Source organism: Choloepus didactylus, chromosome 2 (genome assembly GCF_015220235.1).
Source record: "Choloepus didactylus isolate mChoDid1 chromosome 2, mChoDid1.pri, whole genome shotgun sequence".
In the NCBI taxonomy this organism is placed as follows: domain Eukaryota; kingdom Metazoa; phylum Chordata; class Mammalia; order Pilosa; family Megalonychidae; genus Choloepus; species Choloepus didactylus.
The window spans coordinates 195530739-195553506 of record NC_051308.1 but is presented as its reverse complement, the minus strand read 5'-3'; the positions used below and the strand labels follow the sequence as shown (position 1 = coordinate 195553506).

At 38.1% G+C, this 22768-nt stretch overlaps 1 protein-coding gene across 3 annotated transcripts in view; it reads right to left on the bottom strand.

Moving 5' to 3' along the window:
• The window catches only part of NRDC (nardilysin convertase), a 101033-nt gene extending 79647 nt beyond the window's left edge, over nucleotides 1-21386 (bottom strand). Inside the window, exon 1 of one of the 3 annotated variants that reach the window (XM_037827243.1) lies at nucleotides 20887-21386. In XM_037827243.1, coding sequence (XP_037683171.1) covers nucleotides 20887-21230 — 344 coding nt within the window. In that variant the 5' untranslated portion in view covers nucleotides 21231-21386. The remainder of the gene's footprint in view (nucleotides 1-20886) is intronic. The other 2 variants (XM_037827244.1, XM_037827245.1) reach the window with 2 other exon arrangements.
• Between the last annotated feature and the right edge of the window lie 1382 nt (nucleotides 21387-22768).

Sequence of the window (22768 nt, the reverse complement as noted above, 5' to 3'; positions counted from 1 at the left end):
AATAAGCTCAATTCTTAATTAAACGGGAAACAACCTATATATCCACTGACAACAGAATGGAAAAACTGTAATACAGTCTTTTCACACAATGGATTATTATAAAACAGGGAAATACATAATTCAACAATAAGCTACAATACTGGTCAACCTTAAAAACATAATAATGAGCATAAAAAAATAAGTCACAAAAGACTACACACCATATATGCACTATTCATATAAAGCCAAAAAACAAGCAAAAGTAAAGAGGATATTGCTTAAGTATACCTACATATGTGATAAAAGTTTTTTGGTTTTTTTTTTTAAGCAAAGGAATGATAAAATTCAGAACAGCTGGAGAGGGGAGATGTGGGGGGGGCGAATATAGACAGAAAAGATGAGGAAGAACACAGAAGTAGATTCTAGTTCTTAAGTTGAGTTATGGGTAATTTGTTTTGGGTTTATTATTCACCACTTACATAGAAGCTGCATGTTTTCTTCTGTATATATCAAATACTACAATCTTAAAAGTTTCCTAAATGATCACTGAAGAATTTCATTCAGCAATAACTTGGTCAGCAGGCTATACCCTCTGCCAAATAATCAACCAAACAGCAGGAGGACACTTTAAATTCTAAGAACTGTTTTCTAAGAATGTGAACAATCAGTCCAGAAGTGAATCCTAGTATGAAACTTAGAAGGAGAGTTTGAAGTAGTCCCAGATAACCATATCAAACACCAAGGCAGGTTAAAACAAAACAAAACACGGAGATGGAAAACTACGTTCAGCTTTTGTAAAGTGAGTATTTTTACTAGCTGAAATTTTTCAAAAAAAAATAAATAAATAAATAAATAAATCTAAAGGCACTCTACTTTCAAAATAATCCTATGCATTCTACTTACCACCTCCACAGCTACTTCCCAAGTCCATGTTGTCATCCTCTTTAGGCTCTTCCTAACTGGTCTCACTGCTTCCATTCTAACCTCAATATCCTGGCATGACCCCCATCCCCACCCCACACACACACACACCTCAAGTCTATTCTCAGCAGCCAGAAAAAACAGATCAGGACATTACCCTTTTCAAAAGCCATCAATGTCTTCCCACGATATTTCAAATAAAATTCAAAATCCTTACCATGGCCTTCAAAGCACTAATTATGTCTCCAAAAGTCCTATTTACAAATGGGTTCACAACCACAGGACCAGGGGTTGGGATCTCAACATGCCTTCTGTAGGGACATGATTCAATCTCCAACACCCACCTACTCATTTTCTTTGTTTCTTAATAAAATCAACCAATCTTTGGTGGAAGAAGCCACTAAAATTTAAAATCATAGTAAGAGCTTGTATAATTAAATGCAAAAACACTTGAGACCATATGGAGTGGGGATGGGGGGGAGGGAGGCAATGACAGGTAATGTAAGTGCAAAGTTAGCCCGGGCGCTCCCACAGACTGCAACCAGAGTAAGTTTAAGAGGGATTAATCTGTTAGCCACACAAGGAAAGCTATTTACCAATGGTGAGTTAATTAAGACTGATTGCAGCAGCTGAAGAAATGTGTTCAGAGAAAATAAACTGGCTTAAGCCTTTGGTGAGAACTGTTGCTTGAAGAGGTGAAGACACTGGTAGCAACCTCAGTAGTAAATTTAAAAACAGGGCAAATGATTTCCAGTGGTTTTTCTCAGCTTTTAATATGTCAATAGATGTTAACAATACTGCTCTGTCATGTTCATTTGAGGAGTCAAGGCTGAGTTTGGCATGACTGAGGAATTGCCCTCTATGCATGAAAGAACTACAGACAAGAATATTTTCAGAGAGATTGAGAAAACACTAAAATTCAGTGCATTTTAGCAGAATCTGCTAAAATGTGTTAAAACTGATATTGATAAAAATATGTACAGAACAGGAGAAGGCTTAGCTGGACAAATTTACAAACTGAAAATGTGAAGTATTTCAAAGCCAATGGTTATTTATTGTACTATTCATTAGCAGGTACTGTGCAGAAAATATTTGAATTTATCATGCTACTGAATCGGTAGTGTCAATTGCTCTGGTAGATTTAATGATAGCTTTGTAAATTTTTGTCAGAAATAGAAGCTAAATATCTAGACTTGCCCTTACCATGTTTGATGGCTTAGCAGTGAAAAAATTTACTGCAATTTTTTGAGCTCAGGGTGAAATTTTTTTGAATGAAAAGAACTACCTCCAATCACTATTATCAAATACTGAATGGCTTTGGAAATTAGTTTTTCTTCAGACTTGATAATTTCTTAATGAATTAAACCTAAAATTACAAGACAAAACAGCACTTATATGCATACTTATATAACATACTGCAGTAAGGTCATTTCAACAATATTTGAATCACAAGTAATGGCAAGCTGCTTTATTAACTTTCTGTGCTGTCAAAAGTTAAAACAAGCAGCATTATCCCCATTCCCACACAAATTTGCAGCAGATATATTTTCCAAGCAAGCTACAACTGCAGCAGTACACTATAGCAGAAGTATAGCTTTCAGACCTTGACGCATGTACAAAGGAAATTTCCATATTTAAATATCCATTTAACTGTGCAGTTGAGGAGCTTTCACCTAATATTCAGTTGAAAGTGATTAATTTACAATGTAATGACATGCTAAGAAGCGAAAATATCAGAGAAAAATCTAAGAGTTCTATAATCGCCACAGTACCTCTCCATGTGATAAATTTTCAAGGATGAAATATGTAAAATCTCTCATTACAAATCATCCTTAAAAGATGAATATTCGTAATTGATTTTGATAGAGTACAGTAATTTTGAACCCAGTGAAGCAAATGCCAACCCAATAAAAAGAATTCCAGGGGGAGAACCTAAGGTGGCGGCTAGGTGAGACGAGGCAAAAAAACACCTCTGTGAAAAATACTAGATAAAAACCAGAAAGTGACCCAGAATACCACTTCCAGCAATGCACCAGCTGGACAAGGTCTGCTAAATCCACAGGGGCCGTGCACTTGGTGAAACCGGGAGTCTGCATTCTGAAATGAGTGAGCAAACTGGCTGAAAGTCCCGCGGCTGCGCTGTGGTGTGGAGAACTGCGGGATGGTGTTTGAAGACGGACTAGTTCTTTTAAAAAAAAAAAAAAAAAACCGGGAGCAGCTGCAGATACAGCAGTGAGAACCGCGCAGTGAAGCACTGCAGGAGCGGGCTGTAGCCAACACCCCGGGGTCTGGCGTGGAGGATAGCCCTGCCCACACCTGCTGCTGATTGTCCTGGGGCCAGAGGGACAGAGGGGAGAGCCAAAAGGAGAAAGAAACTGCACCCCTTGCAGCCAGCTTCCTGGCATGCTGGAGATACTCCTGCCCAGGGCCATACCCACAGCCCAGAGCCGCGCCAGGAAACCCAGTCTGACGGGGAGTGTATCCCACAGCACCCCGCACACGCCACAATATCGGCCGTGGACAGTGGCCTTGGTTGCAACCACAGCTAGTTGTCCCAGAGCTGGAAAGGTGGAGCTGTGCGAAAAGTGGGGGGTTGAGACACCCCATTCAGCCATTTTTGCACCAGGCTGGGAGCGCCCCTGCACGGCCTGGTGGCCTGGGGCTTCCCTTGAGGGAAGGTGCGCACTTGTGACGTAGCACAGCCTTCCCTCAGCTGAGGTCCTGGAAGATCACAGCTATCAAGCAAAGCAAATGCCAAGAGGCCAAAAACAACAGAAAATCTTAAAGCATTTGCTAAAACCAGATGATATGGAGAACGCAATCCCAAACACCCAAATCAAATGATCAGAGGAGACACAGTACTTGGCACAATTAATCAAAGGACTACAGTCAAAGAATGAGAGCATGGCACAGGATATACAGGACATGAAGAAGAGCATGGCACAGGATATAAAGGACATAAAGAAGACCCTAGAAGAGCATAAAGAAGAAATTGCAAGAGTAAATAAAAAAATAGAAGATCTTACAGAAATAAAAGAAACTGTTGGCCAAATTAACAAGACTCTGGATACTCATAATACAAGATTAGAGGAAGCTGAACAACAACTCAGCATCCTAGAAGACCACAGAACAGAAAATGAAAGAACAAAAGAAAGAATGGGGGAAAAAATTGAAAAAATAAAAAAGGATCTCAGGGATATGATAGATAAAATAAAACATCCAAATTTAAGACTCACTGGTGTCCCAGAAGGGGAAGAGAAGGGTAAAGGTCTAGAAAGAGTATTCAAAGAAATTGTTGGGGAAAACTTCCCCAACCTTCTACACAATATAAATACACAAAGCATAAATGCCCAGCAAACTCCAAATAGAATAAATCCAAATAAACCCACTCCAAGACATTTTCTGATCAGACTGTCAAATACTGAAGAGAAGGAGCAAGTTCTGAAAGCAGCAAGACAAAAGCAATTCACCACATACAAAGGAAACAACATAAGCCTAAGTTGTGACTACTCAGCGGCCACCATGGAGGCGAGAAGGCAGTGACATGACATATTTAAAATTCTCAGAGAGAAAAATTTCCAACCAAGAATACTTTATCCAGCAAAACTCTCCTTCAAAATTGAGGGAGAGCTTAAATTCTTCACAGACAAACAAATGCTGAGAGATTTTGCAAATAAAAGACCTGCCCTACTTCAGATACTAAAGGGAGCCCTACCCACAGAGAAACAAAGAAAGGAGAGAGAGATACAGAGAATTTTAACAGACATATATAGAACCTTACATCCCAAATCACCAGAACACACATTCTTCTCTAGTGATCACGGATCTTTCTCCAGAATAGACCATATGCTGGGCCATAAATCAAGCCTCAATAAATTAAAAAAAAAAAAACAATTGAATATACTCAAAGCACATTCTCTGACCACAATGGAATACAAATAGAAGTCAATAACCATCAGAGACTTGGAGAATTCACAAACACCTGGAGGGTAAAAATGAGAGGGAGATGAAAACATTCCCAGCTAATCAAAAGCTGATCACCAGTAGATCAGTACTATAAGAAATGCTAAAGGGAGTTGAGCAGGCTGAAAGGAAGGCACATTAAACAACTGACTGAAACCACATGAAGAAATAAAGATTTCCAGTAAAGATCACATGGTAAATATAAATACCAATACTACTGTATTTTTGATTCATAACTCCACTATTTACTTCCTACAGGATCTAAAATACATAAACTGTAATGATAAATCAGTGGTTTTGGACTCAATGTAAAATATGTAATTTTTGATAAGAACTACATAAAGGTGGGGGAATAGTGGAATATAGGAACATAGTTTATGTGTTCTATTGAAGTTAAGTTGGTATCAAAGAAAAACAAGATTGTTATAGATTTGAGAGGTTAAATTTAAGTCCCACAGTAAAGACAAAGAAAGTATCAGAGAATATGACCATAGAGATGAACAGTAGAGTAGGGGTTACGAGAAGTGGGGGACGGGGCAATGGAGAGTTTAGAAATGAGTGTAGGGTTTCTGTTTGGGGTGAAGGGAAATTCCTAGTAATGGATGGTGGGAAGGTGCTAGTATTGCAACATTCTAAATGTGATTAATCCCATTAATGGAATGCTAGGGAGGGGGTGGAATGGGAAGATTTAGGCTGTATGTATGTTTCCACAATTGAAAAAAAAAAGACAGTCTAAATAGATGACAATTGAATGCCAAGGATGATCCTGGACGGGATCTGAAGATGGAGGACAGGAGGCTCAAAGGGACACAGTTGGGACATAAGAAAAAAAAAAAAAGGAAATATAGAATGTAAGCTTTGTATCACTGTTGAATTTCTTGAACTTCTTAGCTGCACTTAAAGGGATGCATAAAAGAATGTTCTTGTTCATGGGAATTGTATATGTGAATTATAGTGTTTATTCAAGGATGTGTGCAGCTTACTCTCATATGTTCAGAAGACAGAGCAATAGATGATGGATGATAGGGAGGGAGGGAGGGAAAGAAAGAAATGGCGGTGTGACAGCATGTTAAAGTTGATGGACTGGGGTATCGGGGGAGGGGGGTCAGGGTATGCTGCATATGGGGTTTGTGTTGTTGTTGCAACTGTTCCTGTAACTTTGAATTTATTTCAAAATAAAATTTAAAAAAAAGAGAATTCCATTCTGTTCATTAGTATAACTGTATTACAAAAAATGTTCATATAATATTACTATTATAAAGTTGAATAAAAATTTTCATTAAAAATTTGCAGAAATTTTTCTTTCTTGTTATATAAACACCTACATAGTATCCTCAATTTTGCTTCTTGACTGACAAGGCCTAATATATTTATTATCTGGCCCTTTACAGAAAATATTTGGTGACCCCTGGGATGTAGGCTTTTCAAAAAATGTGCTTGCATTGTTTTTTCCAGGTGGCTACACAACTGTCTCAATACCATTCATCTTTTCCCTACTAACAGACAATGCCATCTTTATCATATATCAAATTCTTAAATGTTTGGGTCTATTCCTGGACACTGTTTTGTTCTATTGATCAAACTGCCTCTATATGTGCTAGTTTCCCCTGGATTTTACTATTTTAATTATTGTAGCTTTTTTCCAAAAATATTACTTTAGGTTTTTATGTTTTACTATCTGGTAGAGCTATTCTCCTATCATTAACCTTCTTTTTCAGAATGTTCATGACAATTCTAGATGTTCAATTCTCCATGTGAACTTTAGATGCAGCTTATGTAGTTCATTGGTATTTTTATTAGATTGTGTTAAATTTATAGATTAGTTTATGAAGAGATGACATCTTTATGATATTGAGTCTTTCTACCCCAAAATAAGGTATGCCTTTCCTTTTGTGTCCTTGAATAACTTTTTAGTTTTTGGCACCTAGATCTAGCACATCTGTTGTTAAGATTGCTCTTGGTTAGTTTATTTTGTTCTTGCTATTGTAAATGATAAATATTATTCCATTATACCTTCTAATTGACCGCTGTTCATCAGTTTTTATATATCACTTTATACCAACTTTGCTAAAATTGTCTTATTGTTTCTGTTAATTTTTCAGTTGATGGCCTTGGATTTTCCAGGTAGGCTATTATATCGTAAATAAATAACAATAATTGTATCTCTTCTTTTCCCATTTTTATATCTCATTTCTTTATCTTCTATAATTATGTAGGCCAGTACCTCCAAAGCACTGTTAAATAATAGTCAAAGAGGCCATCCTTGTCATATACCTAACTTTAACAGGAACAATCCAGAACTTCTTCATTAAGCATGATTCTGGCTTTGGATTGAGACATCATATTAAAGTAGTTGGATATTTCTTTTTTAAAAAAGTGCTTGGACAACTGGTTATCCGTATTTTTAAAAACAGTAATAAAACTACCCTATCTAAATGCAAAACTAAAACTTTCAGAAGAAAATAAAGATGTAAAAAAACAGAAACCATAAATAAAAAGATTGATATATCTGATTATATAAAATTTTAAACTTATAAGCAAATAGAAAAGACATGCTAAAGACTTAGAGAATATATTTGCAACTAATATAACCAACATAGAATAAGTATTCAAAGTATACAGAATTCTTCTAAGTCAATTTTAAAAGAGGAAAAGAAACAACCCAATAGGAAAATGGGTCATTCACAAGAAACTCAAATGGCCAGGAAACATGACATGATGCTTGACCACACTAGTAATAAGGGAAAATGTAAATTAAAAAAAAAAAAAAAATGAGAGGAAGATATAATTTCCCACAGATCAGATTCTCAATAATATTTAAAAACCTAACAACTTAAGTTGGTGAGAATATATTAAAAAGTAGGGACTCTTATAATCTAGTGATATAAATGTAAAGTAATAAAAATAGAAAAAAACAATTAGAAGAGTACTTTGGCAACATCTAGAAATCTTTAAAATGAGTATATCCTATGACCTAGTCATTTCACTTACAGGCATATGCCCCTAAACTCTCAAATGTGTACATAAGAAGCCACGTATAAAAATGTTCAAGAAAACACTGGAAACAAATGTCCAATCAGAGAAAAGATATACAATTGTGGCACAGCCATAAAGCAAAATATAACAAAATTGAGAATAACCTAACTGACCAAGTTACCAACATGGATAAATCTCAAAATCAGCTTTGAACAACAAAAAAAGTTATGAGGCGTCCAGTGTGATACTATTTCTATTTATATAATGTTTTTAAACATGCAAAAACAATTATATACATGGTTTAAAAATAAATGCATACTTAATAAAAGTATAAAAATATCTATGGGAATGCTATATACACGAAATTCAGGTAACTGCTAACACTTTGGAAAGAGAGGGTAGGGAATAGAATGAAAGGGGGCAGTATACAAGAATATTAGCTGTAAGGATTTATTTCTTTTAAAAGATTATTTGAAATAAAAACAAGAAATAAAAACAAAAAAGAAATACTAAAAAAAATCATATATAACAATTAGACCAGAGGAAAACAGGATGAAGGGCACAGAGATGGAAGCAAAACCATGAGACAGGCACTGTTCTAGGCAGTGGGGATACAGCATGACCAAAACAAAGCCCTTGCTCTCCTTTGTGTATTCCATTCTGGGAGAAAGGCAATAAATAAACAAGTGAATACATACTAGATCACATGGCAATAAGTGTCATGAAATTAAGAAAAAGAAAGATTGAGAAAGACAAAGTATGGGGGAAGGGAACTTGAGTAGAGCTGTTACATTGTACGGGGTGATATTTAGCACCATGCTATTTAACACAACACAGGGAGCAATAGTAGACAGAAAAGAAAGAGGTCATAGCACTGAGCCCTAGATACTCCAAAGTTTGGAAGTCAGAGAAATGAGGAACTTCTGAATGAAACAAAGAAGAGAACTAAGAGGCCTTTGGTGATCTTGAAAATAGTTATTTTGGAGTAGCAACACTAACAAATGCCCCCTCTGAATGAGTTCGAGAAATAAGGGGAGGAGAGAGGCAGGGCAAATGGCAGCATAGGGAGGTGTGGAATTTAGTTAGTCCTCTAGGGCAACTAGTAAATAGCCAGGAACAACCAATAAACAGTCTGGAACAACTGTTGGGGGACATCCATGACAAGACACACATCGTACAACAGCCCAAAATGGGTGGAACATCTGAGATCACAGCATAGAACCATAAGTAAAGCTCTCAAACTGTGGAGCTGGTGCCACACCCCCACCAGAATGGCAGGCTGAGTTGGAACACTTCCCTGTGGGAAAAAGCAGCAGTCTACTAGGAACAGGGGAAAGTAACTCAACTGAGCTCCAACTGCGGTTTCAATTAACAAATGGGGATTACTGAAAACAAGCTATAAACGAGCACAGATAAACCCAGAGAAAGCAGGAAAGGAACCCTGTGGTCTCTCCCATCAGAGAGAAGGTGGGACTGATGGGAAAAATAATAAATAAACAAAAACAGAGGCTTTTGGAGACAGTTGAGCTCAGAATACTGGAAAATGACTGTGACCCAAGACAAGGGGCACACAGAACCAGGTACCAACTCTGGTCGACCAGGAAACTGGGGGCTGGGGACTGGCTCTGAAAAGGGGATTTCTTTCTCTCTTTTTTTTTTTTTTTCTCTTATTCTAAGTAGCTCATTAGAGAAATCATCAAGCATTTAAAATTGTCAGCACTGACCCAGGCAAGGGTGGAGTTAAGAGAGCCAGGGAAACAAAGAAAGTCAAGTAAAGGAGATCATTCCCTAAAGGGTGTATCTTCCCCAAGAAAGGGGGGCAGGGCCCAGCTCAAATGACTGCTCTCCCTCAGAGAATTCAGACCCCAGAGCCTGGGGGGAGTGGGGGGTACAGAAACAGCTAAAGCTTGGCTTCTAACACCTTTGACCCCTGGCCAGGATAGGGTCCACTGAGAGTTAAAGGCACTGCACCCTTTTATACCAGTGAGGAGCTGTGGGCTCACAAGTGCCACTGCTGGGCAGGGTAAGAAAAGCACATAGTCTAGAGGCCTCACAGGAAAGTCTGACAACCTGTTGGGTCTCATCCTCAGGGAAACCTGATACCAATTACATCCTCCTCCTGAGACTTGGGCAAGTCTGGTCTGGGAAAATCTGACTGGGGTAATCAAGGAAGCCAGATGCCTAAACAACAAAAAATTGTGACTCCCATTAAGATAAATGAAGATATAGCCCAGTTAAAGAAACAAACTTACATTTCAAATGAGATACAGGAGTTGAAACAACTAATTCAAGTTGTTCAAACAAATCTTCTAAATCAAATCAATGAGCTGAAGGAAAATGTGGTAAAAGAGATGAGTGATATAAAGAAGACACTGGGGGACCATAAAGAAGAATTCATAAGCTTGAAAAAACAAATGGCAGAACTTACGGGAACAAAAGGCACAATAGAAGAGATGAAAAAAACAATGGAGACATCCAATAGCAGACTTGAAGAGGGAGAAGAAAAGTTTCATGAACTGGAGGACAAGGCATCTGAAATCCTACACACAAAAGAACAGAAAGGGAAAAGAATGGAAAAATATGAGCAGCATCTCAGGGAACTGAATGACAACATGAAACATATGAATATATATGTCATGGGTGTCCCTGAAGGAGAAGGGAAAAGGGACAGAAACTATAATGGAGGAAATAATCACTGAAAATTTCCTATCTCTTACGAAAGACATAAAATTTCAGATCCAAGAAGTGCAATGTACCCCAAACAGAATAGATCCAAACAGACCTACTCCAAGACACTTTAATAACCAGATTATCAAATGTCAAAGACAAAGAGAGAATTCTGAAAGCAGCAAGAGAAAAGTGATCCTTCACAAACAAAGGAAGTTCAATAAGACTATGTTTGGATTTCTCAGTAGAAACCATGGAGGTAAGGCAGCAGTGGTATGATATATTTAAGATAATGAAAAACTGCCAACCAAGAATTCTATGTCTAGCAAAACTGTCGTTCAAAAACTGGAGAGAGTTTAAAATATTTTCAGACAGACACTGAAGGAATTTGTGAATAAGATACCTGCTCTACAAGAAATAGTAAAGGAAGCACTACAAGCAGATAGGAAAAGCAAGGAGAGAGAGGTTCGGAGAAGAGTGTAGAAATGAAGACTATCAGTAAGGATAAAAAGAGGGAGAGAAAAAATAAAAATAATATATGACATATAAAATCCAAAAGACAAAATGGTACACAGTAGACATTACATTGAGAGAAATTAGCCAGAAACAAAAGGACAAATACTGCATGGTCTCACTAACATGAACCAACATTAATGAGTGAACCTTGAAAGTTAAAGTTAAGAACACAGGTCATCAGGAGATAGAAAGAGGGTAGAGATCAGGCATCTGATGCCGAAAGAGTACGAATGCTCAACAGGATTGATTGTATAGATCCAGAAATAAATAACATGATACTGTGTGATGGCAGCACAATATTATAGGTACTCTGAACAAAGGTGAGTGTGAGTACGGGTGACAGTGGAAGGCTAGGGGCATGTATGATACCAGAAAGAAAGACAGAGGATAAGGACTGGGACTGTATCACTCAGTGAAGGCTAGAGTGGTCAATGATGGTGATTAAGTGTACTAATATAAGAATGTTTTTACATGAGGGAGAACTAATGAATGTCAATATTGCAAGGTGTTGAAAAGTGGATGGTATAGGGAAAATATACAATCAATGCAAACTAGAATCTATAGTTAACAGTAACACTGTAATACGCTTCCATTATTGTAACAAAGGCAATAAACCAAAGCTAAATGTCTATAAGAGGGGGATATAATGGAGTGGTATGGGATTCTTGGTGGTGGTGGTGTATGACCTTTTCATTGAATTCTTTTTTTTCTCTTCTTCCTCTCTCACTGCAGAAGAAATGAAAATGTCTTAGTATAGTTTGTGGTGGTAAATGCATAACTGTGATTATACCAGGAATTACTGATTGTTTACTTAGGATGGATTGTATGGTATGTGAATAAAACTGTTTAAAAGATAAACAGAGCGATATAAGTGCTGGAGAAAATGTGGAGAGGGATATACCTACTCACTGATGGTGGGGAAACAGAATAGTGCAGCCCATCTGGAGGGCAGTGTGTTGGTTCCACAGGAAGCTAAGTATGGGGTTTCTTTATGATCCTGCAACCATGTTATTGGTTGCATACTTAGAGGAACTGAGAGCAGGAACACAAGTGGACATTTGCACACTGGTGTTTGTGTCGGCAGTATTCACAGTTTGCAATGGATGGAAGTGGCCTAAGGGTACAACGACTGATAAATGGAATGGTGAATTGTGGTTTATATATACAATGGAATACCGCACAGCAGCAAGAAGGAATGAAGTTGTGAGGTATGTAACTAGGTGAATGGACCTTGAGGACAGTAGGATGAGCCAGAAATGAAAAGACAAACATTGTAACGCCTCACTAATATGGACTAACAATAATGTGCAAACTCTGAGAATTGAATCTGGGAGCATCAGTTATCAGGGAAAGGCTTGCGTAAAGGTTCCTAGATTGCAAGCTCTTCCAGCAGTCACAGTTGTTTGTGAGTTGTAACAATTATTTCTAAATTCTGAGATGCGGAGCTGTTTGTGTGTGGCCTGGTCAGTCCCTGCAGCTTCTGGTGTCTGTGAGGCACCTGGGACTCAGAGTCAGAGTTCAGCCACTGTGAGTGTTGGCATTGGCCCATGCAACAACTGTTAAAGAAGCTAAAAAGGAGATCAGACTTAGATTGGAGATATGAATGAAATGGATTTGGTTGAGACTTGGGTAGATCAGACTAAAGGTTGGGGATGACATTAACTATGTTTTAAAACTTCAGCTTCTGTGTGAGACCAAAGGAAGAGATGTTTATTTGGTGCAAAATCTGTATTTTCTGTAGCATACTATATAATTTAACTTGTATGGTCAGTTTACTCAAACACCATAATTACATGGAACCTTGAACAGGGAGTGAGATCTGGTTGGTTTGTAAAGATTAGCATGAAGCCCTAATACATGCCAGAGTAATGTAGGCAGAGAATTAAAAGCATTTGCAAAGACCGCTTGAGGGACTGGGAAAAAATGTGGAAATACTAAACTTTGCTGGTTGGGGAATTCCTGATATTTCCACAAGCACTGGGGACTACCATTTAGTACCCCGAGCCCTCAATCTTGGGGCGTGCCCTACAGCTTGTTACTGCAAAGGAGAGGCTAAGCCTACTTATAATTGTGCCTGAGAGTCACCTCCAGAGAACCTCTTTTGTTGCTCAGATGTGGCCTCTCTTTCTAAGACAACTCCACAGGTAAACTGACTGCACTCCCCACTATGTGCAACATGGTTCCCAGGGGTATAAATCTCCCTGACAACATGGGATGTGACTCCTGAGGGTGAGCCTGGACCCAGCTTCATAGGGTTGAGAAAGCCTTCTGGACCAAAATGGGGAAGAGAAATGAAACAAAATAGTTTTAGTGGCTGAGAGATTTCAAATGGAGTCAAGAGGTCATTCTGGAGGTAACTCTTAAGCATTACATAGATATCCCTTTTTAGTTTTTAGTTTATTCAACTAGCTAGAAGGAAATACCTGAAACTGTTGAACTGCAATCCAGTATCCCTGATTCTTGAAGATGACTGTATAACTAAATGGCTTACATGGTGTGACTCTGTGATCATGAAAACCTTGTGGCTCACACTCCCTTTACCTGGTACATGGACAGATGAGTAGAAAAACAGGGACAAAAGGAAATGAATAACAGGGGGGGCAGGAGGGGTATGGGATGTTTTGGATGTTCTTTTTTACTTTTATTCTTATTTTTATTCTTTGGAGTAATGAAAATGTTCAAAAATGGATTGTGGTGACGAATGCACAACCATATGACGATACTGTGAACAACTGTTGTACAATTTGGATGATTTATGGTACGTGAATATATTTCAATAAAACTGCATTTGAAAAATCAGGGGAATAAATGAATGGCAAACTGCAAGTACCGACAACTCTTTTAAATTTTGTTGTAAAGGAAACTGAAAAACTCAGTAACTGAAAGGGAACAGCCCAAAGGGGATCTGGAGTAAATAAATACTCTTTCCCCTGAAGATGGGAACAATTATGTATGCTCATGGAAATAATCCAGTAAAAGAGGGAAATTAATGATGAGGACAGAATGGGAATAACTGATGGAATACTAAAGGCATGAGGGGATGGGATCTAGTGCACAAGTGGAGAAATGGGTCTTAGGACCACAGACAGTTCATTCATTAGTAACAGAAGAGAAGGCATGAAAAGACTCAAAGAGACGAAGGCCTTCCCTTCAAAAATTTCAGCACAGTAGAGGAGAAAAACAAGTAAAAATTTAGAAAAATATCAAATAGATTGAAAAATTGCTATGGGGGCATACAGAAGAGTATGACTAATTCTACATGTGGGAGGGGAAGATAAAAGGGAAAGAGAAAGGATTCACAGAGAAGGGAATGCTCTAATTCACAAGGTGAAGATAACAGAAGAGTTTCAGCATATGACAAGAAAAGGAGCACAAAACAGCAAAGCAGATGAAGCTACAAAATCAAGGGTTGAAAAATATAATCCACTTATACTCTAATTACTGCTCAGTGCCTACTCAATAAGTATTTTCATAGAATAGCATTTAAGCTACCATGTAATAAAAGCTATCTAATAAGGTTACTGTGAAGATTAAATCAGACAACCTACATAAACTCTTTAGCACAGTGCCTAGTACACAGTAACACAACAAATACCAGCAATTATTATTAGGAGAAGGAAGATTAATAAAGATTAATAAAAATGTAAAATCTATCTAAAAATCTTTCCAGAGGACAAATGAATTTTCCAAACTCCAGCCTATTTCCTTCTTTTCTGAAAACAGTTTAATCCTGGTTCAGCTGTGTAACTGAGCCATAAAACTAGAAAGGGACTATAATCTACTCAATTCCCTTTGATTTGGATAGGCCTGATAATTGACTTCATTCTGAAAACCCATATGAACATGAGACCTATGTCAGAGGAGAGGTTCCAGAAGAAACCATCTTCCTGTCAGCCAGACCTCCCCAGTAACGAACATTCTAGAAACAGACCAGAACACCAGAGATCACCCTACATATCTGCCAAACTCATTATGATTCAGCCTATACCTACAGGATTCAGTTGAGAATAAACAGGTTTCTGAGGTAAAGAAAATTTGACAATCTAAATATCCCATAAAATGGTAGTGCTTAAATTATGATACAGCTAAACGATGGACTTCTATGCAGACATAAAATATACTGAAAACACAATGAAATAAGAAAATATCCATGAAGGTGTTAAAATATGGTATTACACCATTTTAAAAATATGTAAATTATAAAGGCACAGAAAAAAGCATAAAGATTATAGAGAATATTACCAGTGGTTAATAATGTGTGGAATGATTATGAGGAATTTTTTAAATTCCTTTTCCTTGTCTAAATTTCCTACAATAGCCATAAAATACTTTTACTAATTGTTAGTTAAGGTTGACATTTTTTAATTACTAAAAAAAAAAAAAAAAAAAAAATACAAAATTCAAATCCCTTCCTTTCCCCAGCTTGCTGAATATCTTTCCTAATCACTTCCATACGTTTCTAAGCATAAGAAATTATAGTTTAGGTACACATAAAATGTGGGTGGGGTGCTTTTTGTGTTTTTTTTTTCCAAAAATGGAATTATACTATATATATATATATATATATATATATATATATATATATATATAAAATTATCATTCAACAAGTCATAAGATACCTTTCCATATCAGTACATAATACATTATTCAATAAATGTATTTTTTCATTCAACAGTAAGTCATAAGACATCTTTCCATATCAGTACATATAAAATCAGCAATCTTTTTTTAAGCTACATAGTATTTTCATTGTAGAGCTGTATCATAACTTAATCTTTAGCCTACCAATAGGTAATAAAGTTGTTTCCATTTATTTACTTTTACAATGTTGCAAAGAATAGCCTTGTATAAATAACATTTAATAATTGCGAGTATACAAAAACTATAGCTAACATTTGAATGCTTATTATGTGTCACACACTACAAGCTTCTTCATGAATTAAATACTATAATCTCAGCATAGATACTACTACCATCTATGAAATAATTTGTATTTCTTCTTCTGTAACCTGCCTATTCAACACTCACTTTCTCTGAAAATCAAGTAATTATTTGTTAAAACTGGCCAAAGTACAAATTCGACCTAAGAAATTTCTGCCAAACATCCTCACGAGTTCACTGAAAATGCCTGGCCTGTGGATACTCATGCATTTATACATTTTACAAATATTTGAGAAACTACTATGTGCTAGACACTAAGTAAACAAAACAGACATGATCTCCACAGTCATGTGCTTTCAGCCTAGCAAACATTTGTTAAACTGAGTCAATAAGGAGAAAGCAAAAAGAAAAGTGAAGAGGGGAACACAACAATTAGAGACTAATACAGTCTGTATCAATGCACACAATTCAACACAAAATTATGATTGTTTCTTAAACTGATTTTGCCACATCATATCGATCTTAGATATTACCTTTAGATTAATCTTCTTAAAACACTGCTTAACTTAATATCATTTTTATGCTCAAGAACCTATAATTTCTCTTTTAATATTCACCAAGTATACTTCATCCATTTTCTACATTAGCTATTTCAAATCTCACCACTCAAGGCTTCTCATATATTTCCCACTACTTCCCCTATAACTTCTCAGGACCACTTAGGTAGACCTCAATGTTTACTTTACAAAATAAATAAAGTCCATAAAGCAAGAATTTTTTCAACTCCTTGATGCCTTCATCCACACTCCTCATTACACCTTCCTCTTCCTCTACTTGAATAGAAAGCGATATTTTTCTTCCTTCTTTCTAAAGTCAATCCCTCCATGTATGTTCTTAATCCTGTCACCTAACTACCATCTAAGGACCTTGTTCCATCTATTATTTCCTTCAGTCTCTCTACTGTTTCTTTTTATCTCGGGCAATAAATATGTTCACATCATTCATATCTTTACATTCTTGAAAAAATCTCTCCCTTAACACTGTGCTGCTTTATCCAATAACCTCTTCCCATCCCCTCCCCTTTAAAACCATTCTTTTTAAAATGTCTACCTTGCCATCTAAAAATTTCTCACTTCCTATTCACTCTCCAACTCACTGTAATCTGCCTCCCTACCAATCCCCTGAAATTGCTTTCACCATGGACCAATAATTTCTCAGGTGCTATCTCCAAAAGACTGTTTTCAGTTCTTATATTACTTGAGCTCTCAGTATCATCTAGCAATGATCACTCCTGCTTAAAGCATTCTTCTTCATTCTGCTTCCTGACAGCTCCTTTTCAATTGTTTATTGGTCACTCTTCCGTTTCTTTAAAGATCCTTAGGCTTAGACAGATGAGTTAACTTGCTCAAGGTCACACAACTAGTAGATGGGAAACTAGATATTCACTCAAATGACTAAAAATGCCATACTTTACATATATCTCTATTCTAGCACTTATTACACATAATGCACTTCAGTTTCAGGATCTTCTCCTTGCTTCACCACCACAGATCATGAGGTCCTTTAAGGCAAAAGAGCTCTTATCATCATTCAGGTCTTCAAAAACAAAAACAAAAATAGATTCTTACCAGCCCATCAGCCCACACTGAAGAAATCAATCTAAGGAACAGTAATAGACAAAAGATATCTTTATAAAGTAATATTAGTATTCAGAAGAGATAATGGATTTCAACCTTAGAAACACTCACTTTATTAAATGAGTTTGAACCTCAAGGGGTAAGACCTAGCTTGCCTCTACTTAATATTACAAGGACAAAAGAATGCAAAATTGGGTTTTAGATTCAAATATCAGAATGAATCCAAGGGAATGGATGGTGTCAAGCTCCTAGAATTTATAGACATGTATATACATAATAATTTCTCTTGTAGCTCTTAGATTCTATGATCATGTCATTATGTGCATATGTACATTTAGTTGAAAAGAACAGAAAATAAACCCATATTCTTCCCATCCAATACAAAAGAATATTATTTTGCTTTGTTTTCTGATACCTTTGATTTGCCTAAGGCTTCTGCTCACAAGTAAGCTACCTTACTTCTAACTACTAAGGGGGCCAGCAGATGTTAGTCATAACTGTATTCTCAATGCAGTCATTCTACTCATTGGGATTGTGATCCTCCTTCAAATATTAAGAAACAACATGTATCTTATTCAGATCTTTTCATATGTTCTTCTCTCCTCCCCCATATAAATGCACGTCTTTTTACAAACAGGTTAAATATGAAAAGAATTTTACACTTATTTAAGTCAATCCAAACTTCCTAACATAAGTGTTCCTCGTTGTTAAACAAAATTTTCTACCTAGAACATACCATCACTAACCCTGTTCATTTAGAATTCCCACTCTATAGGACACCCACCAATGAAAATGTGAACAATAGTTCCTAACCTGGAGTCCCTTAATCCTTCCAGAAAAAAGAGAAGATAATCAACATTTACCAAGCATTTATACAGGTCTCTAAAAAAAGTGTAATAAGTGTCCTGGAGGTATATTCAACATTTCAAAAAAGCTGAATACATATTATATATATACATACATATACACAGAAGCAACATTCCACAGGCTATTAGTTAATAAATGCAGACTGTTAAATCTTTCAAGACATTATTTCACCACAAAATTCCTTTAAACAGGTCCTCCTCTGGTGTTTATTTATACATTCAAGAAGACAAAATTATTTGATGGGATATGTACTGTCATGGACCATGTACAAAGGCTACTGAAATACAGTGGAAGGACAGTTTAGTTCTGCCTGGGAAAGCTTCACAGAGATAACTTATGAGGAGCACCTGGAAGAATAATTAAGCTCTCTAGACTGCAGATGCCTGATAATGTCTGTTTCTGGTTACGAAAATCGACAGAACTTAACTTTAGCTTGGATAAATCTTTAAAGATTATCTAGTCCTGAGGTTTTCCACCTTTATTTTAAAGTAACAAAACCTTTTATTTAAAAGTCTAATTGAAACGCCAGTATATAATACAGGTAAAAATGGACCTGCTCTTTTGAAAGGAGAGAAAGGGTTACTGGAAAACAATGTTGTTCTAGTCAAACCCCTCCATTTTAAGAAAAGAAAGCTGAAACACTAAGACAATGATTTGACCAAGGTCACATAATGACAGAAATGCAACAACACAACTTATTCAAAGAACATCCCTTAAGCATCATCTCTGTGAAGTCTTTCCTACCTTTCTTCCAAGGTGGAATTTACCAGTCCTTACTTTATTCCCTCTTATACCAGCATGCACTTACATTATGGTCTCTAACAAAACTTTAGTGCCCTAACTTTGTTTTTAAATGTATCTCTGTCCTCTATTAGGTTGTACATTCCCTGAAAGCAGGAGCTTTCTCAATCATCTTTGTACGTCTAGCACCCAGAACAAAATGTTATTTACCAAGTTGTATTCAACCAAATTTCAGTTAAGATTTAAGATAGCTCGGTACCTGGCACACAGTAGGGGCTTAATAAGTATTCACCAGATGAGTTTGCTGAAAATGAATTCATTAAATGAAATACATCTAAAGCAGTTAGAACAGTATTTGATACATAGTACATATCCTATAAACATTAGCCATTGTAAAATGTTATTTAGGTAGGAAAAAAACTGGACCCATTATTGAACATTTTAATCTGGAAAGCAAAAACTAAGCACCTCTTATTAAGTTTTCAACATGCTCATTTACATATTACCAATACAACCACTTCTTTGATGAGAAAAAGAAAATTCAGCCTACTGATAAAGAACTTTTGACTCCGCAGCCTGAGAAAAATAATAACCTCTAGACTTGGAGTGAAAAAAGAAATTAAATTAGGCTGGTCTTCAACCTGGAGCTAAGTCACTTCTTTCTGGACCTCAGTTTCAGTCATCTCTCAAATGGGACTGGTGGAGAGTGGAAAAGATTATCTCTAAGGTCCTTTCCTGCTCTAACACTGCAGGAGCTTGTAACAAATTCGGACCTAGAATCCTTCAGCTTTCAACTCAGTATGAGTACGAACTTTATAAAAATCAGCAAATATTGCATTGAATTCGGTGTCAGATGGCCAGGGGTGTCCTACCAGCTCTATTAATGTTTAGGTGTGTAATTCTGAGCAAGAAGCAGATTCTCTGAGCCTGAATTTCCTCAACCTGTAAAATGAACTTGTTGAACAACATGAACTCTACTTAAAACACATAACAGTCAAGACATTCTATGAAATAAACTACTTTTATTCAGGTGGGAATTGAGTCACCAGTTTTCAGAAATGTTTAGAGGATTCTCGCATAAGCCAAAAGCAAAAAATTTCAGGATTAGAAGAAACCTTAAAAGTCTTCTATGACTCACCCAGAACTGATACCTGACTCCTGGCTACTATATTCCTGAAGAGGTCTAATGATGGGGAACTACCCTGGAGACAAGACAAGCCACTTCATCTTAGGGCAGCTAAAATGCAAAGTTCTTCTTTTACTGAAGCCACACCATCCCCTTGTAACCTTCACCCATTAATTTTACCTCTCTTCCACAGGGCTCCTCACATATTTGTTGACAGTGATAATATGCCCCGTAAATATCCTCTCCTCCAAAATTAAAACTCCCAACTCCTTCAACCTTTCATCATAACATATAGTACCACGACTCCCTCAACATCCAGCCTGCCTTCTCAGAGAAACCTCCATTCTTGCTTTAGCGAATGTCAAAATTACTCGGCCCATTCTAACAGTCACTGATTCCCCGTGGAACTCAAGATTTCCCATTTCTCCAGCGGTCACCACATGGAAGCCCTTAATTGCCCTTGCCACCTCCACCCAAGAAGCATCTGGGGTGGGAAGTATGCTCCTTATGCGCCTTCGGGAGATAAGGAACAAGAAAAAGATACGGGGACAGAGGCAGCAGCAGAAAGGCCCGCGCCCGATTCTCCTCCCCAGTCCAAGCCTCTTCCCTCACCGGTATTGCTTGGGGTCGCTGGGAGACTTGACGATCTCAGGGTCTCCGGCATTACTGACAGACCCCCTCCGTCTCTGCTCCTCAGATTCATCGACTCCTAAGCCGGCAACCCGGCCGCTCTCGCCTAAATCCTGTCCATTGGGCTGCAGGTCAGGGCAGCTGCAGGTAGACTTCGCCTTGTTCCTTCCTGGCATGATCAGAGTAGGAAAGGCTCTAGAGGCAGCAGAGTCTTCGCTCCGACCCCGAGCTTCAAGTCTCCGCAGTGCCGCGAGCTCCCGCCCGACCTCACACCACAACTTCCTCCCGGTGGCACAGACTGCAGCAACCGTGACTCTACTCAACATTCACCACTAGGCCGGAGCTGTGGACATCCCTCTCCCAAGGGCCCACCTCCTTCTCCTACTCCTTCAGCAGCTCCTCCTCCTCCGCGTTCCACAGGCGGTGGGGCCGGCGCTGGTGCTGCCGCAGCCGCCGGGGAGGACAGGCCCGAACCCTCCCCCAATCCGGTCTCTCTCACGCCAACTTCCCTCCTCCCCCCACCCTCCTTGCCACCGATGACGCTCCTGATTTTAGTCAATAAGGATGCAAGAAAGCAGTCACGCGCACGTAAATAACCAATGGGAACATGGGAGGAGGGGAATGAAAGGGTCCGAGCCGGATTCTCGCAGCACCCCGCGAGCCTTTCAAAACCTAAGGTGGGCGGGGCGGAGGAGAAGAGGCGGAGAGAGTGGCGCGCAGGACGACGGGAGAAGCGTGCCAGGGGCCGTGCCGGGTTTGTGACGTGGGGGGGCGGGGGTGGATTTGATGCTACAACTTCGTAGAGCTCCGCATTTCAAAGAAAAAAAATCCCCTGATGTGAGAACCGAGAAGCGAATGGAGAGAACGAATTGCAGAGTTTCTGCCCTCAATTCGTATCACATTTTGTGCACCCTGTCCCTTAGATCTGGGGCGGAGCCGTCGACCGTGACTCAGCATGTAAAAAAATGCAGAACGCCGAAGTCTTTTCCTTCGCGACTTGATGGGAACTGTTCCATAGCTGATTCTGAGCGCCAGAAATAGCCCTTGCGCAATTACCGCCTAAGACTTTGTCAAACCCTGGTGCTATTCGTCCTCAAGGCCTAAGAAAGTGCTTGAAAGACTGGTCTGGATGTGCTTACAATTCTATGCGAAAAAATTTTTTAGCTTCCCCGCAGAGTCGAGTCCACATTCTATCTTATCTTAAATTCAGCCAACTTTTATTGAACAGCTCCATTGTGTCAATCTGCTGCCAAATTGTGTCAATCTGCTTCCCTCAAGTGCTTGTTGCCAAAGGCTTTTCTGCCTGTGGGACCTTTGCTGGGCAGTCATCTAAAATGTGACTGAAACGTAGACATGCGTGAAAAATACAAGACATTTGAAACCTGTAACAAGATACAGTATAGTGACACTGGGGGAAGAGATCCTAGGGCATAAAAGGAATGGAGTAAATATATATGAATGAATGAAGAAAGGCTTGAAGCAGGGATATGTATTGACGGTTGTTACAAGTCTTTAATTTTTTATTTAACAAATGTTGATAGAGCATATCTCAGGCAATAACTCAAATTTACATCCCCAACCTAGGCCTCTTCTGAGCCCCAAGACACAGGGAATACAAAGCAAAACAAATAAAAACCCCACCCTTCATGGAGCTTGCATTTTAGTGGGGAGAAACAATAAAATAAATGATGAACTTTTTTGTTTAATGCTATAACGGCAACTAATGCAGGATAGGAGGATAAGGAGTTGGGGAGGAGGAATGCAATGATCCAGACAGGAGATGATGAAACTAGGGCAGTGGGTGAGGTAAATTAATTGAAAAATATTGTTCAGATATCCAGCTTAAGTTTTCATATATCTTTTC